The 12,996-nt window shown below is 42.6% G+C and overlaps 1 protein-coding gene across 1 annotated transcript in view; it reads left to right on the top strand.

Annotated features, from left to right (window-relative positions):
* Positions 1-10,762: 10,762 nt before the first annotated feature.
* The window catches only part of nfx1 (nuclear transcription factor, X-box binding 1), a 9,692-nt gene continuing 7,458 nt past the window's right edge, over positions 10,763-12,996 (top strand). Inside the window, 2 exon segments of the mRNA XM_076984816.1 lie at positions 10,763-10,930; positions 12,159-12,996. The exon segment at positions 12,159-12,996 is cut by the window's right edge and continues 59 nt beyond it. Of these exon segments, the coding sequence (XP_076840931.1) occupies positions 10,909-10,930; positions 12,159-12,996 (860 nt within the window). The 5' untranslated portion in view covers positions 10,763-10,908.

The following is a 12,996-nucleotide window of genomic DNA, read 5'->3' as shown; positions in this document are numbered from 1 at the left end:
GGTTCTTCAACCAATTGATGAGTTTTTTCTCTTCATGAACTACCTGTCATTGGGACTGATGCAAAAGGATTTGGCCCACAGATTTAGAATACATCGGTCAACTGTTAGTCGTATTATTAACACCTGGGCCAACTTCCTTTATACTGTATTGGGAGCTGTTTCTATTTGGTTAGATGTGGACACTGTGAAAACTCACCTCCCAGATGTGTTTCAGGACTACGCTGACACTCAAATAATTTTAGATTGCACAGAACTGAGATGTCAAACTCCAAATTCCCTTCTCCTCCAGAGTGAAGTGTTTTCCACTTATAAATCACACTGTACATTCAAAGGGTTGGTTGGGATAGCCCCTCATGGCGCAGTGACCTTTGTGTCTTCTCTTTATCAAGGTGCTATCAGTGATAAAGAGATCTTAAAGCAGTCTGGCATTGTGGCCCTCCTTGACCCATCTATGGCCATCATGGTGGACAAGGGTTTCCTTGTTGAAGACTGCGTTCCATGCAAAGTCCACATACCCACGTTTCTGTAAAAGAGAGCTCAACTGTCTAGGTCAGAGATCAGAACGTCACAGTCCATTGCAAGACTGAGAGTCCATGTTGAGCGTGTGATTCGCAGAGTCAAAGAACATAAAATATTCAGCACAGTGATCCCCCTTTCAATCACAGGGAGCATAAACCAAATTTTTACTGTTGCCTGTCTTTTGGTGAATTATCAAAATGGCCCCTTGGTAAAAGCCTGGGCAAACAATGGCTAATCTCAATACAGAATTAGACAGATGATGTAATGTGAATGATGGTGATTTATTATTATTTTATTTTTTCTCTAACCTTAAAACGATCCCTTTAAGGTCAGGGGTCGGCCTTAAAACGATCCCTTTAAGGTCAGGGGTCGGCAACCCGCGGCTCCAGAGCCGCATGCAACTCAGCTTTTGAATAGAATTAATGAGTATTTAATTAACGTATAATATTTTTGAGACTTAAAAAAATGTTCGGGTGGAATTTCACAAATGTCCAGTATTTAGTTTCGGTTCGCTTGAGTGACATGTCATCGTCACTGAAATAAATTTCCAATTATTTTGCTTTTGTGGCTCCGAGTCAAAAAGCTTGCCGACCCCTGCTTTAGGTCATGCTAGTCTGTAAATATTGGCTGCAATGTTAAGGTACAGTGCAATATGATAAATAGTATAAAATGCTTTCACTTTTATATGTAAAATTCACAACACAATACAACATTATGTATTTCTTAACTTTTACTGTATTCGTAAAAATGAAATGAATACAATAGTAATACAATTGACAGAATAATTTGAAATTGTTTTAATTGTTCATGAGTTCATGTCTTCATTATGATTTTCTATTGCTTGGGCATAGAGAGGTATTTTGGCATGTAAGTGTTAAAGAAAAACATGTGACACCTCCTTTTCACCTCTTCTAATACACTGCTATCTCTGTAAACTCACTGCACAAAAATATCATCATGGGCACAGATAACTAAATCACACCACTGCATACCAGTAATCAATAACTGGCCCTGGATTTGCCAATAATAACAATGGCTCTCCTTCAATCTGTGTAGGCCTTGTGCCACTTTGAGGAATTTGCAGTCTACATAGCTTTGTGCATTTGGGCACTTAATTTCAACAAGCCCAAATGATGGACGCTCAAGTGGGTCATATACAAGTCCATCAGGTGATGCACCCAGCCAAGATGCATCTGGATGAATCACTAGCCCACACTTGGTCAAGTTCAAGTTTTTCAGAACTGCATAGTCCTTTAAGGCCCCCGTTTCCATTTCAAGTCCCCTCTTCATGTGTGCTGTTTGTCGTGTCCCTCGGATTATCCTTTCTGCCAGGCTTTCTGCAGCACCTGGACCTCTAACGTGGCTCACCTCTCTGAAATGTGAGGCAGTCACTCTTTCTCTCCTAAGTGAATGCCACTCAGGTGTAGCACTTTGGGATCTTGTTGCCTCCTCAATAAGGTGTGACTGTGACAAGGTCACAGAAAGTGAGCTTAGGTGTAGCTGTTCTTGGTGTGTTGGCACAAATGAATATTCAGGTGGGCTTAGATGGTAACATTCTAGTGGCAGACTCGGGAATGGGGGTGCATCCTCATGTATGACAACACTGTCAGATGGAGGTGGTGGTTGTTGATAGGACAATACACTGCCAACTTGTACCTTCCCAAAGATGGAGTCCACAAGTGGCTTGTCAGGCGAGATGTTCATTGTGCAGATGAGTGGAAGAGAATCTGCTTTCATTCCAGCGTAGACTGGTCCGGGATTGAGGGTGGCCGGGTGTGGGAGGTCACCACTGTAGCCCTTGAAAAGTGTACTAAAAGAAGAGTGAATAACATTTATTTTTACACATTGTAATCTGTTCACCAGCACAACTGATTGTGAATCACATATCACATGTCATCTGAAGTACAACGAGGCTAAATTAAATTTTGAAGAGAACACGGTCTTATCAGATGATCAAAAGCATTTATTTTTTTACCACACACTGTAATCTGCCTATTAAATTTGGTACTACATACCTAACTCCACTGGCTGTAGTAGCACCTGGTTTTGGCTTTAGGACAACCATGGCATCCACGGGTCCAGGCTTCACCCCCTATTAATTTAAAAGATGGTGTTAGTAAAGTGACTGTGATACATTAACTAACATTAAATAATGAAATAAGACAAACCATTGTTGGTGGTTTATGCCACTTCTGTTCTGTCTGTGTGCATGAAAGGACAGGAGGCACGACAGACATGCCAGATTCAGAATAATGAGCAGTCTGGAAAAGCAATGCAACCAAGTGGTTGCAGATTCCGCAACCAGCAACACAAGAGCAGTTGCTGTTAATGAGCACAACTGGCATTGAATCACGTAATGTCATCTGAAATACACAAGAGGCTAAATGTAATATCTTGAAAAGAAGACTTCAGCAATGTCAATAGGCGCAATTTCTGTCCCATCATGTTGTTAGTGGTGAATGTCACTTGTCTATTGTCTCATGTAACGTTTGTGCTGTTTTGCATCACTCTTAAAACACTTGGCTATACTGTCTTTCTATTCTACAGTGTTGTGCATGGTTCAATCTACTAGTTCACTGAGCAACTATAAACTATAAAATATATTTTAGATTTAAACTTCATTTTCACTCCAGATGAAATGCTTACACATAGGAGTGAAACAGGCCTACTTATATTTATATTATTTTGTTGTTTCCACCACCAACAACAGAACAGTGCAGGTTTTACTTCAACTGCTTCTTGAAGAGTGTTATCAGAATATGTTAATAGGTGTAAGTGTTGAAGCCATATGTTAATAAAGAAGATAAAAGATTTGAAAGACAGATTGACAGATTTTAGAAAATGCAGTTTGAAGAATAGCTGAGGTGGACTATATTCTGCTTTTGAGTCATAGAGGTAGATAACAATAGCTCGAACTGTAAAATAAACTCCCATTTGTTTACTATAGGCAAAACAGACTGCTAATGATTCCCACTCAGCTACTCTGCATTTGGCTACCATTGTAAGCTTTGAAAACCAATGCCTATGGGTATCACAGCTTACGTGAAGTAAGAGCAAGGATAAAAGATTGAACTTGTGTTGAACTAACTTTTGAACTTGTTCAACAGAACTTTGAACGTGACACTGAACAGAACTCGTGTCATTTTAACCAGTCCTACTCTCAGCTGGTGTGGTGTATCTGTTTTCTTCATAGATCTGTAGCAGTGAGCCCTCACTGTTATCTCGTTAGCCTTACTTTTGCCTGATACTTCCATCAGAAATACAAACATGTTTTTAAAAGGCATTTCTAGTACTAGGACAGGTCGGTTCGTTACTAAAAACAACATCACTTCATTAGACTGCCACCTCAGGCTAGCTAGCTAACTAGCGTCAGCCACTTACCTTCAAAATTGCAGAGGTAGGATGAAACGTAGAACTTGAAACCCTTTTCAAGTGTACTCTGTGGCGTTGTACTTGATGCTCTGACAATACGACGCACATCGTTGACGGTAAACTTCGGTAACTCCAAGAGGCACCTTGTGAATTTCATAGACTCGGCCATAAACATCTGCACTTCCGCATACCAACCGGAAATATGGTACCATCCTTACACCAAACGAGGAAGTGGTGCGTGCACCTAAGCCATTAAAAAATAATAAATAATAAAAATTGAGACGACATTACAGCTTTAAAAACGCAATAAACCAATAACATATGTACTAGATAAGCAAAAATAAGGTACCAACAAAATAAGGTTCACAGCTCCGTGTTCCTCGGGAGCGGAATATGTAAACAACGCGAGTGGAAACTATCTAACGGTGGTACGCTAACGACAGCTAGCGTCGCCACAGCGGGCTACAGTTAAGCTCGCCCATTAAGACGGAAGATATGATTAGTCAATTTAGCTGTCATTTGAAACTGGTATTGAGCTGAATTATAACTGCGTGGCCCTCTGTAAACGAACAGCGGGCATCACAGTTAGCTCGTTAGTTTCCTGTTTACTTTCTAGAAACGTCAGAGGGCGTAATATGGCGACTTCAAGCTGATTGGTTTAGTAGCCTCAATATGCAAAATAGTAACGCATTCTGGTAGCGAAATCTTATTTTGCACAGGGAAAAAATAAAATAACGTTTGAACAGTTAATGTAGAACTAAAATATATGTAATATAGAACTATTCTGTTTCCTACGGAGCCCCGTAAGGGTCACTGGCGAAAAAAAAATTTGAAGAGCAAAATCCGTACGCACGGATTTATAAACCGTACGCACGGATTTATAAAACGTGTGTACAGATTTTGCTTTCTCCGGGCCTCCGTAGCTTTCTCCCTAGTAACCCCTCCAGGGCTCCGTAGGTTTTAGACTACTCAGCCCATGTCCTGGTCTTATATGTCACGGTTTGCCTGCTTGTGTCTGGGTGTTTTCAGCCTCGAGCCTGCAGCGCTGCAGTGCTCCAGCGTGCGCGCGGTATTGTGTCCGCTGTGCACCGCGCGAACGTCTCGTGACGAAGTATCAGTCGCGCGACATAATACGCTCACATCACCGAGGCTATCTCCACACAAAATCAAAAAACCTTCTCACAATTTACCACAAAACTAAGTAGGGTCGTTATTATTACAAGATTTTAAATAGGAACAATATTCCATTTGTTCACGTCGCTTTAATGGGTATAGCGGTGAAATTACAATAATCAAACAGGTTAACAACGTCTCTCTGAATGCTGTAAGGCATCACTTCAACATGTTATACACTTCCTGTTTTCCCGTGTCACAGTATAACGTAACGTAGTGCAAAATTCTCTAGATTTAAAAAACATTAGCGAATATAAGATCTCTATGAATGTTACAGTACAATCCAAACGTGGTCTATTTAAAATGAACTAAATCAAAAATGAGAATGGAATTCTTTGAAAACTAAAAACACAGAAATGCTGTTCTAGAACACAAATAATCGGAAGAAGAAATACCAGCACACAACATGGCATATTGAGCAGTGGGCAGATAGGTGAACGCATTTAAAGGGGCAGTTTCAGAGGATTATTGAAAGCCTTATTGATGGTGGGCCAGAGAAATAACAAATGCATTATGAAGAACAGGTCACTCCCAAAGAGAGGAACCTGATTTTAGCCTGATCCAACATCATTTTATACCTCAAATCTAACTGGAAACACGGCATATTGATACATACAGAGAGCGCACTGAAATGGTTCAGAGGGGCAATTTCAGAAGTGTGCTGTATGCCTATAAGGCGTCGGGCCAGACAAATAACACATGCATCATAAGAGAAACCTGTTTTTGGCCTGGCCCAGAATCATTTTAGCCCTCAAATCTAACGAAACATGACATATTGAGTAGTTAAGCACACAGGTGAAATGGTTCACAGGTTCAAGTTCAGAGGCCTGCTGTATGCCTGTAATGTCTTGGGCCAGGCAAAACTCAATTGCATCATACATGACTAGTTCCTATATGTATGAGGAACCTGTTTTTAGCCTGGCCCAGAATCATTTTATGCCTCAAATCTAACTGGAAACATGGCATATTGAGTAAAGCACCATGTGCTTTGTGTTTGTTCCCCTTGTCAGCACTGCCCATTGGTAACGTTCTTCGCTTCTCCCTTATCATTTCTGTACATTTAGGTGTACTCCATTATCCCGTCTCTCCTTTGCTCTTTATTGTTTATGTCTTACTGGTTATTGCTGCTCTATGCTTGTGCCTGTTTTCGTGGCATTCAGTGTTCACTACGTTTTCAAGTTTGTTCGTTGAGTTGTGTTTCCGCTTGTTAAAAGAGCTTAAAGCACCAGCGACTCGTGTACTTCACTACAATCCTGAATATCTATCTCTCTCTCTCTCTCTCTCTCTCTCTCTCTCTCTCTCTCTCTCTCTCTCTATATATATATATATATATATATATATATATATATATATATATATATATGTTTATCTGACCTGTCATGAATCTGGCCTGCCATCAGTCTGCACTTACATATTGCCAGTTAGATCTGTTGGGCCAGGTTAAAATCAGGTTTGCTGTACAGACAGGCAACTGTTATGTATGATTCATATGAGTTTTGCCTGGCCCGACACCTTAGAGGCATACAGCAAGCCTCTGAAATTGACCTTCTGAATCATGTGACCTGGGCGCAACAATATACAATATGCCATATTGCCAGTTAGATCTGAGGGTTAAAGTGATGTCAGGCCAGGCTAAAACCAGGTTTCTCTTACACAGAGTAACCTGTTATGTATGATGCATATGTGATTTGCCTGGCCCAGCGCCTTAAAGGTATACAGGAAGCCTCTGAACAATTTCTTGTGCGCACCACTGCATGTGTCACGTTTCCAGTTAGATTTGAGAGCTAAAATGTTACTGGGCCAGGCCAAAATAAGGTTTCTCGTACATAGAGTAACCTGTTATTTATAAAACATTTGAGTTTTGCCTGACCCAAGACATTACAGGCATACAGCAGGCCTCTGAACTTGGCCCTCTGACCCATTTCACCTGTGTGCTTTACTCAATATGCCATGTTTCCAGTTAGATTTGAGGCATAAAATGATTCTGGGCCAGGCTAAAAACAGGTTCCTCATACATATAGGAACTAGTCATGTATGATGCAATTGAGTTTTGCCTGGCCCAAGACATTACAGGCATACAGCAGGCCTCTGAACTTGAACCTGTAAACCATTTCACCTGTGTGCTTAACTACTCAATATGTCATGTTTCCAGTTAGATTTGAGGGCTAAAATGATTCTGGGCCAGGCCAAAAACAGGTTTCTCTTATGATGCATGTGTTATTTGTCTGGCCCGACGCCTTATAGGCATACAGCACACTTCTGAAATTGCCCCTCTGAACCATTTCAGTGCGCTCTCTGTATGTATCAATATGCCGTGTTTCCAGTTAGATTTGAGGTATAAAATGATGTTGGATCAGGCTAAAATCAGGTTCCTCTCTTTGGGAGTGACCTGTTCTTCATGATGCATTTGTTATTTCTCTGGCCCACCATCAATAAGGCTTTCAATAATCCTCTGAAACTGCCCCTTTAAATGCGTTCACCTATCTGCCCACTGCTCAATATGCCATGTTGTGTGCTGGTATTTCTTCTTCCGATTATTTGTGTTCTAGAACAGCATTTCTGTGTTTTTAGTTTTCAAAGAATTCCATTCTCATTTTTGATTTAGTTCATTTTAAATAGACCACGTTTGGATTGTACTGTAACATTCATAGAGATCTTATATTCGCTAATGTTTTTTAAATCTAGAGAATTTTGCACTACGTTACGTTATACTGTGACACGGGAAAACAGGAAGTGTATAACATGTTGAAGTGATGCCTTACAGCATTCAGAGAGACGTTGTTAACCTGTTTGATTATTGTAATTTCACCGCTATACCCATTAAAGCGACGTGAACAAATGGAATATTGTTCCTATTTAAAATCTTGTAATAATAACGACCCTACTTAGTTTTGTGGTAAATTGTGAGAAGGTTTTTTTGGTTTTGTGTGGAGATAGCCTCGGTGATGTGAGCGTATTATGTCGCGCGACTGATACTTCGTCACGAGACGTTCGCGCGGTGCACAGCGGACACAATACCGCGCGCACGCTGGAGCACTGCAGCGCTGCAGGCTCGAGGCTGAAAACACCCAGACACAAGCAGGCAAACCGTGACATATAAGACCAGGACATGGGCTGAGTAGTCTAAAACCTACGGAGCCCTGGAGGGGTTACTAGGGAGAAAGCTACGGAGGCCCGGAGAAAGCAAAATCTGTACACACGTTTTATAAATCCGTGCGTACGGTTTAGTAATCCGTGCGTACGGTTTAGTAATCCGTACGTACGGTTTATAAATCCGGATTTATAAATATTAACTATGTAAATACGCTGTGTAATTTCACAAAAAATATGACTGCAACATTATTAAGTTAAATGTGAAGGTATTTCAACATTTTCTGAATTTTATCTTGACATTTCACAGGAAATGTTATTGAACATGAAATCCGATCCAGTGATTGGTTCTTGCAGGGGGTTTTGAAACGACGTCATCCAGGATCAGCTTTGCGGCACAGCCAGGTGTCGTAAATCAGCTCTGAGACTGACACTTAAGAATTGCTCCTACACTTCGCTTAAAGTGAGACTGAGAGGCTTGATAACTAACTTTTAGTCTCAGCTTTTAACTAATAATTATTTTAGACATAAGTCAATTCTTAGCAGCATTCTTAGGAGTAATTCTAAGAAGTTTGATAAATACGGGCCCTGGTATCGATGGAATGGATATTTCAGTATCGATCCGTGCATCACTTCTGTCTGGGTCCCTCCCACGACTGTCAAAAATCAAACATCTGCTCCGCCAGCAGGAGCTTAATCACAAGCAGAAAGGGTGTGACGAACTTTCCTCGCGCAAGCAACTCTCTCCGCGCACGCGAGAGTTTTTTTTTTTCCGCGCTCGCGATTTTCATATATGTAATGCTGCAGCCCGGAGCCCCGGTGGGCGTGGGTAAAGGGCGGAGCATGTGTCAATCATTTTCGAATGCAGCCAATCAGATACTAGACTTTCGTTGTCAATCATTTTTTATTAAGCCAATTATCAGCCAGAGTTAGCTGTCAATCATTTTTTACTGCAGCCAATCATCTTAACAGATCTGCCAAAAGAAGGCGGAAACTGCACGGAGAAGCTCTTTAAACAGAAGTATATGCCATTCTTGCACAAAAGTAGCTGAATAAAAACTTTAGAAGAGCCATGACTTTAGACATTTTTAAATAAAAGTTCTAAATACTTCTCACTTGTTATTCTGGAACGGCACTTTAATGTTTTTTTTTCCTTTATTGCACGTATTGTATCATTTACACATATATATGTGGCGAGTGTAAATTGTTAGCGGAGGGGAGGTGTAAATGGACACAAATTAAGTATTATATCGCGATCGATCGCCAAGTATAAACGCCTCCGCCGATAAGGCACTCCCGTTAAGGAGCGATTTCGATTGGAGGATCGTGCTCTATTTTTTATTATTAATTTTTTGCTGATGCTGGTCCAGCGTGTCGCGTGCCACTATAATTATGCCTCGGCGTGCCAACGGTGGCCCGCGTGCCATAGGTTGCCGCCCCCTGCTGTAGAGCCTTTGAATATTAAAACCATTGTCGAAATTAAGTTCAGATGTGACCAGCAATGGAGCGCAAGTAAAAGAAGGACGCGATCACACAGTCTCATTGAAAATGTAGGAGTTAATGAATAAAGTGCACCAACGCAAAACCCGTAACATAATCCAAATAAAGTTTGAAGCTATCGTATGCTCACCGTGTACATCTTTCGCCAAGAGAAATTCGTGGGCAGAGTTTAATTACATCTTTGCGGGAGTCATTGAGTTGGATTAACTCTGATTTGATCAACTCTGTCCGATAACTCCAACACTCCATCGTCATTTGATTATATCAAAACAATACTAGTCTTCAAACTTTATTTGGATTATGTTACGGGTTTTGCGTTGGTGCACTTTATTCATTAACTCCTACATTTTCAATGAGACTGTGTGATCGCGTCCTTCTTTTACTTTACTTGCTGAGCTTAATTTCGACAATGGTTATAATATTCAAAGGCTCTACAGCAGGGGTCGGCAACCTATGGCACGCGGGCCACCGTTGGCACGCCGAGGCATAATCAGTGGCACGCGACATGCTGGACCAGCATCGGCAAAAAAATTAATAATAAAAAATAGAGCACGATCCTCCAATCGAAATCGCTCCTCAACGCTCTGCTCGGTGGAGGCGCTTATACATGGTGATCGATCGCGATATAATACTTAATTTGTGTCCATTTACACCTCCCCTCCGCTACCAATTTACACTCGCCACATATATATGATGTAGAAATGATGCAATACGTGCAATAAAGGAAAAAAACATTAAAGTGCCGTTCCAGAAAAATAAGTAAGAAGTATTTTAAACTTTGATTTAAAAATGTCTAAAGTCATGGCTCTTCTAATGTTTTTATTCAGCTACTTTTGTGTAAGAGCGGCATATACTTCTGTTTAAAGAGCTTCTCCGTGCAGTTTCCGCCTTCTTTTGGCAGATCTGTTAAGATGATTGGCTGCAGTAAAAAATGATTGACAGCTAACTCTGGCTGATAATTGGCTTAATAAAAATTGATTGACAACGAAAGTCTAGTATCTGATTGGCTGCAGTTGAAAATGATTGACACATGCTCCGCCCTTTACCCACGCCCACCGGGGCTCCGACCTGCAGCATTACCCTTCTCGCGATTTTTGACTTGGATTTGACGTCATACACAACGCCGAGGTGACGTCTTGAACACGCGCTCCGTGCACAGCTAGCAAGTTTGTCTTCCTGTCAACTGTATAAACTCGTCCGTTTCACTTTCTAGTCGAAGGAGGGAGACAGTCTTACATAACACATGTAGCCCAAATGGCAGAGGCTTCGGTGGCAGGTAATGCGTACGTCTAATATCTTCAACTTTATCAACCATGTTGGCTAGTTTGCGTGTTGCGTAGCCAGCTAAACACGGCTACACGTCGTCAGCTGTAGACTCGTAGGTAGCGACCCGGCTAATAGAGTAATGTGTGATCTCTTACTACGTGTAATAGAGTAATGTGTGATCTCTTACTACATGTAATAGAGTAATGTGTGATCTCTTACTACGTGTAATAGAGTAATGTGTGATCTCTTACTACGTGTTTACGATCATTCTGGATGAAAACGGGGAAATATGCCAATGAAATTATGGTGTTAGTTGTGCTAGTCGGGTAGAGATCTCTAGCTGGTCGGGTAGATATCTCTAGCTGGTCGTGTAGATGTCTCTAGCTGGTCGTGTAGATGTCTCTAGCTGGTCGTGTAGATGTCTCTAGCTGGTTGGGTAGATATCTCTAGCTGGTCGTGTAGATGTCTCTAGCTGGTCGTGTAGATGTCTCTAGCTGGTCGGGTAGATGTCTCTAGCTGGTCGTGTAGATGTCTCTAGCTGGTCGTGTAGATGTCTCTAGCTGGTCGTGTAGATGTCTCTAGCTGGTCGTGTAGATATCTCTAGCTGGTCGGGTAGATATCTCTAGCTGGTCGGGTAGATATCTCTAGCTGGTCGGGTAGATATCTCTAGCTGGTCGGGTAGATATCTCTAGCTGGTCGGGTATATGTCTCTAGCTGGTCGGGTAGATGTCTCTAGCTGGTCGGGTAGATATGTCTAGCTCTAACTTCTTGGCAACGTTTCCTAACTCACTAATGACCTTCATTCCCTTTCAACATAACCTTCATTAAACTTGCTGTCGTACATTGTCACTTTCAAATAAGCCAACGTGACATGGCTGTTGAATCAAAGTCCAGTGAGTACTCTTTAGTTGTTGAGAAAACACCTCGCCGTCTCTGCACAAAACAGACACTAGGTCTCCTAGTTTTGAAGCAGGTGTATGACTGAACTTGCATGCGTAGCTGTGCATATCACCACCAGGTCAGGTGCAAGGCAAAATAAAGATTTAGCTGTGGGATACAGGGTGGATAACGTTAGTCTAATGTTAGGCTGGTGTTTGTACCATACCCTGTGAATCATTAGAATAGCAGTACGTTTTTAAAAAGCATAACAGCATGCAGATATTTGCAGTCAATGCTGACTTTTGTAAGTGCACTGTTAAGCGGAGGATTTTGGATTAATTGTTCCCTTCTGTTTGTAGACACTGTAGAATTAAGCACGGAGTCTGTGCCTGAGTCTGTACCAGGGAAACCCAGCCAGCCACACGCTCGGAGAAATCGCCCACGCTCGGACCTCAATCGCAGCTGGGGAGGACCTGAGCGACCCCGATGGAAGACTGGGCAGGCAAAGGAACAGTATGAATTCCATAATGACAAGACTGCTGTACAATCACATGGCAACTCCTCCACCAGGCAAGAAAGAGGAAGAGGAAGAGGAAGAGGAGTCGATAATAGCCGTAATAACGACCGCTGGACCCAGAGACCAAGATGGTCGAGGCCTAAAGGTGATGATGGTGGCTCAGGCTTGAGTCACGGGCCCGACTGGGGCCAACAACCCAGCAGCCCTCCGACCTACAGATCCACGAATGAAGAGGAGCAGCAGAGGCCTCAGAGAGGGGCTGGCGTAGGAGCGTTCCAGCCCGACCCCCAGGACGCTTGGTCCAGGAAAGGGAGGGGAGCTGCAAGGGGGCCGATGCCTAGAGGCGAGGAGATGAATCAGGACAGAGCTGCTGCTGCAGCCACCCGGCGTCCAGAACCGGACCACAACCAGAGGCAGGAGAAGGGCTGGAGGGGTGGGGGGAAGCAGAACCCCAGAAGGAAGGGGCCGGCCCTCCACCCGGGCAGCCAGGGGAACTGGAGAGACAGAGGGCCTCCACCCCTCGGAGGAGAGGAAGAGGAGGGGGCGGGCTGGCAGAGACGAGAAGAAGGCAGGGGAGAGGAGGAGGAACCTAGAGGCAGGAGAGAGGGAATGGATCAAGGGAGAAGGTCCCGAATGCAGGAGCAGACGCGGGAGGTGGCGGGTCGAGCAGAAGGAGCAGA

The sequence above is a fragment of the Brachyhypopomus gauderio genome, unplaced genomic scaffold (genome assembly GCF_052324685.1).
Source record: "Brachyhypopomus gauderio isolate BG-103 unplaced genomic scaffold, BGAUD_0.2 sc34, whole genome shotgun sequence".
NCBI classification, from domain to species: Eukaryota; Metazoa; Chordata; class Actinopteri; order Gymnotiformes; family Hypopomidae; genus Brachyhypopomus; species Brachyhypopomus gauderio.
Note: the sequence above shows the minus strand (reverse complement) of the source record. Positions and strands in the feature narration are given on the sequence as shown.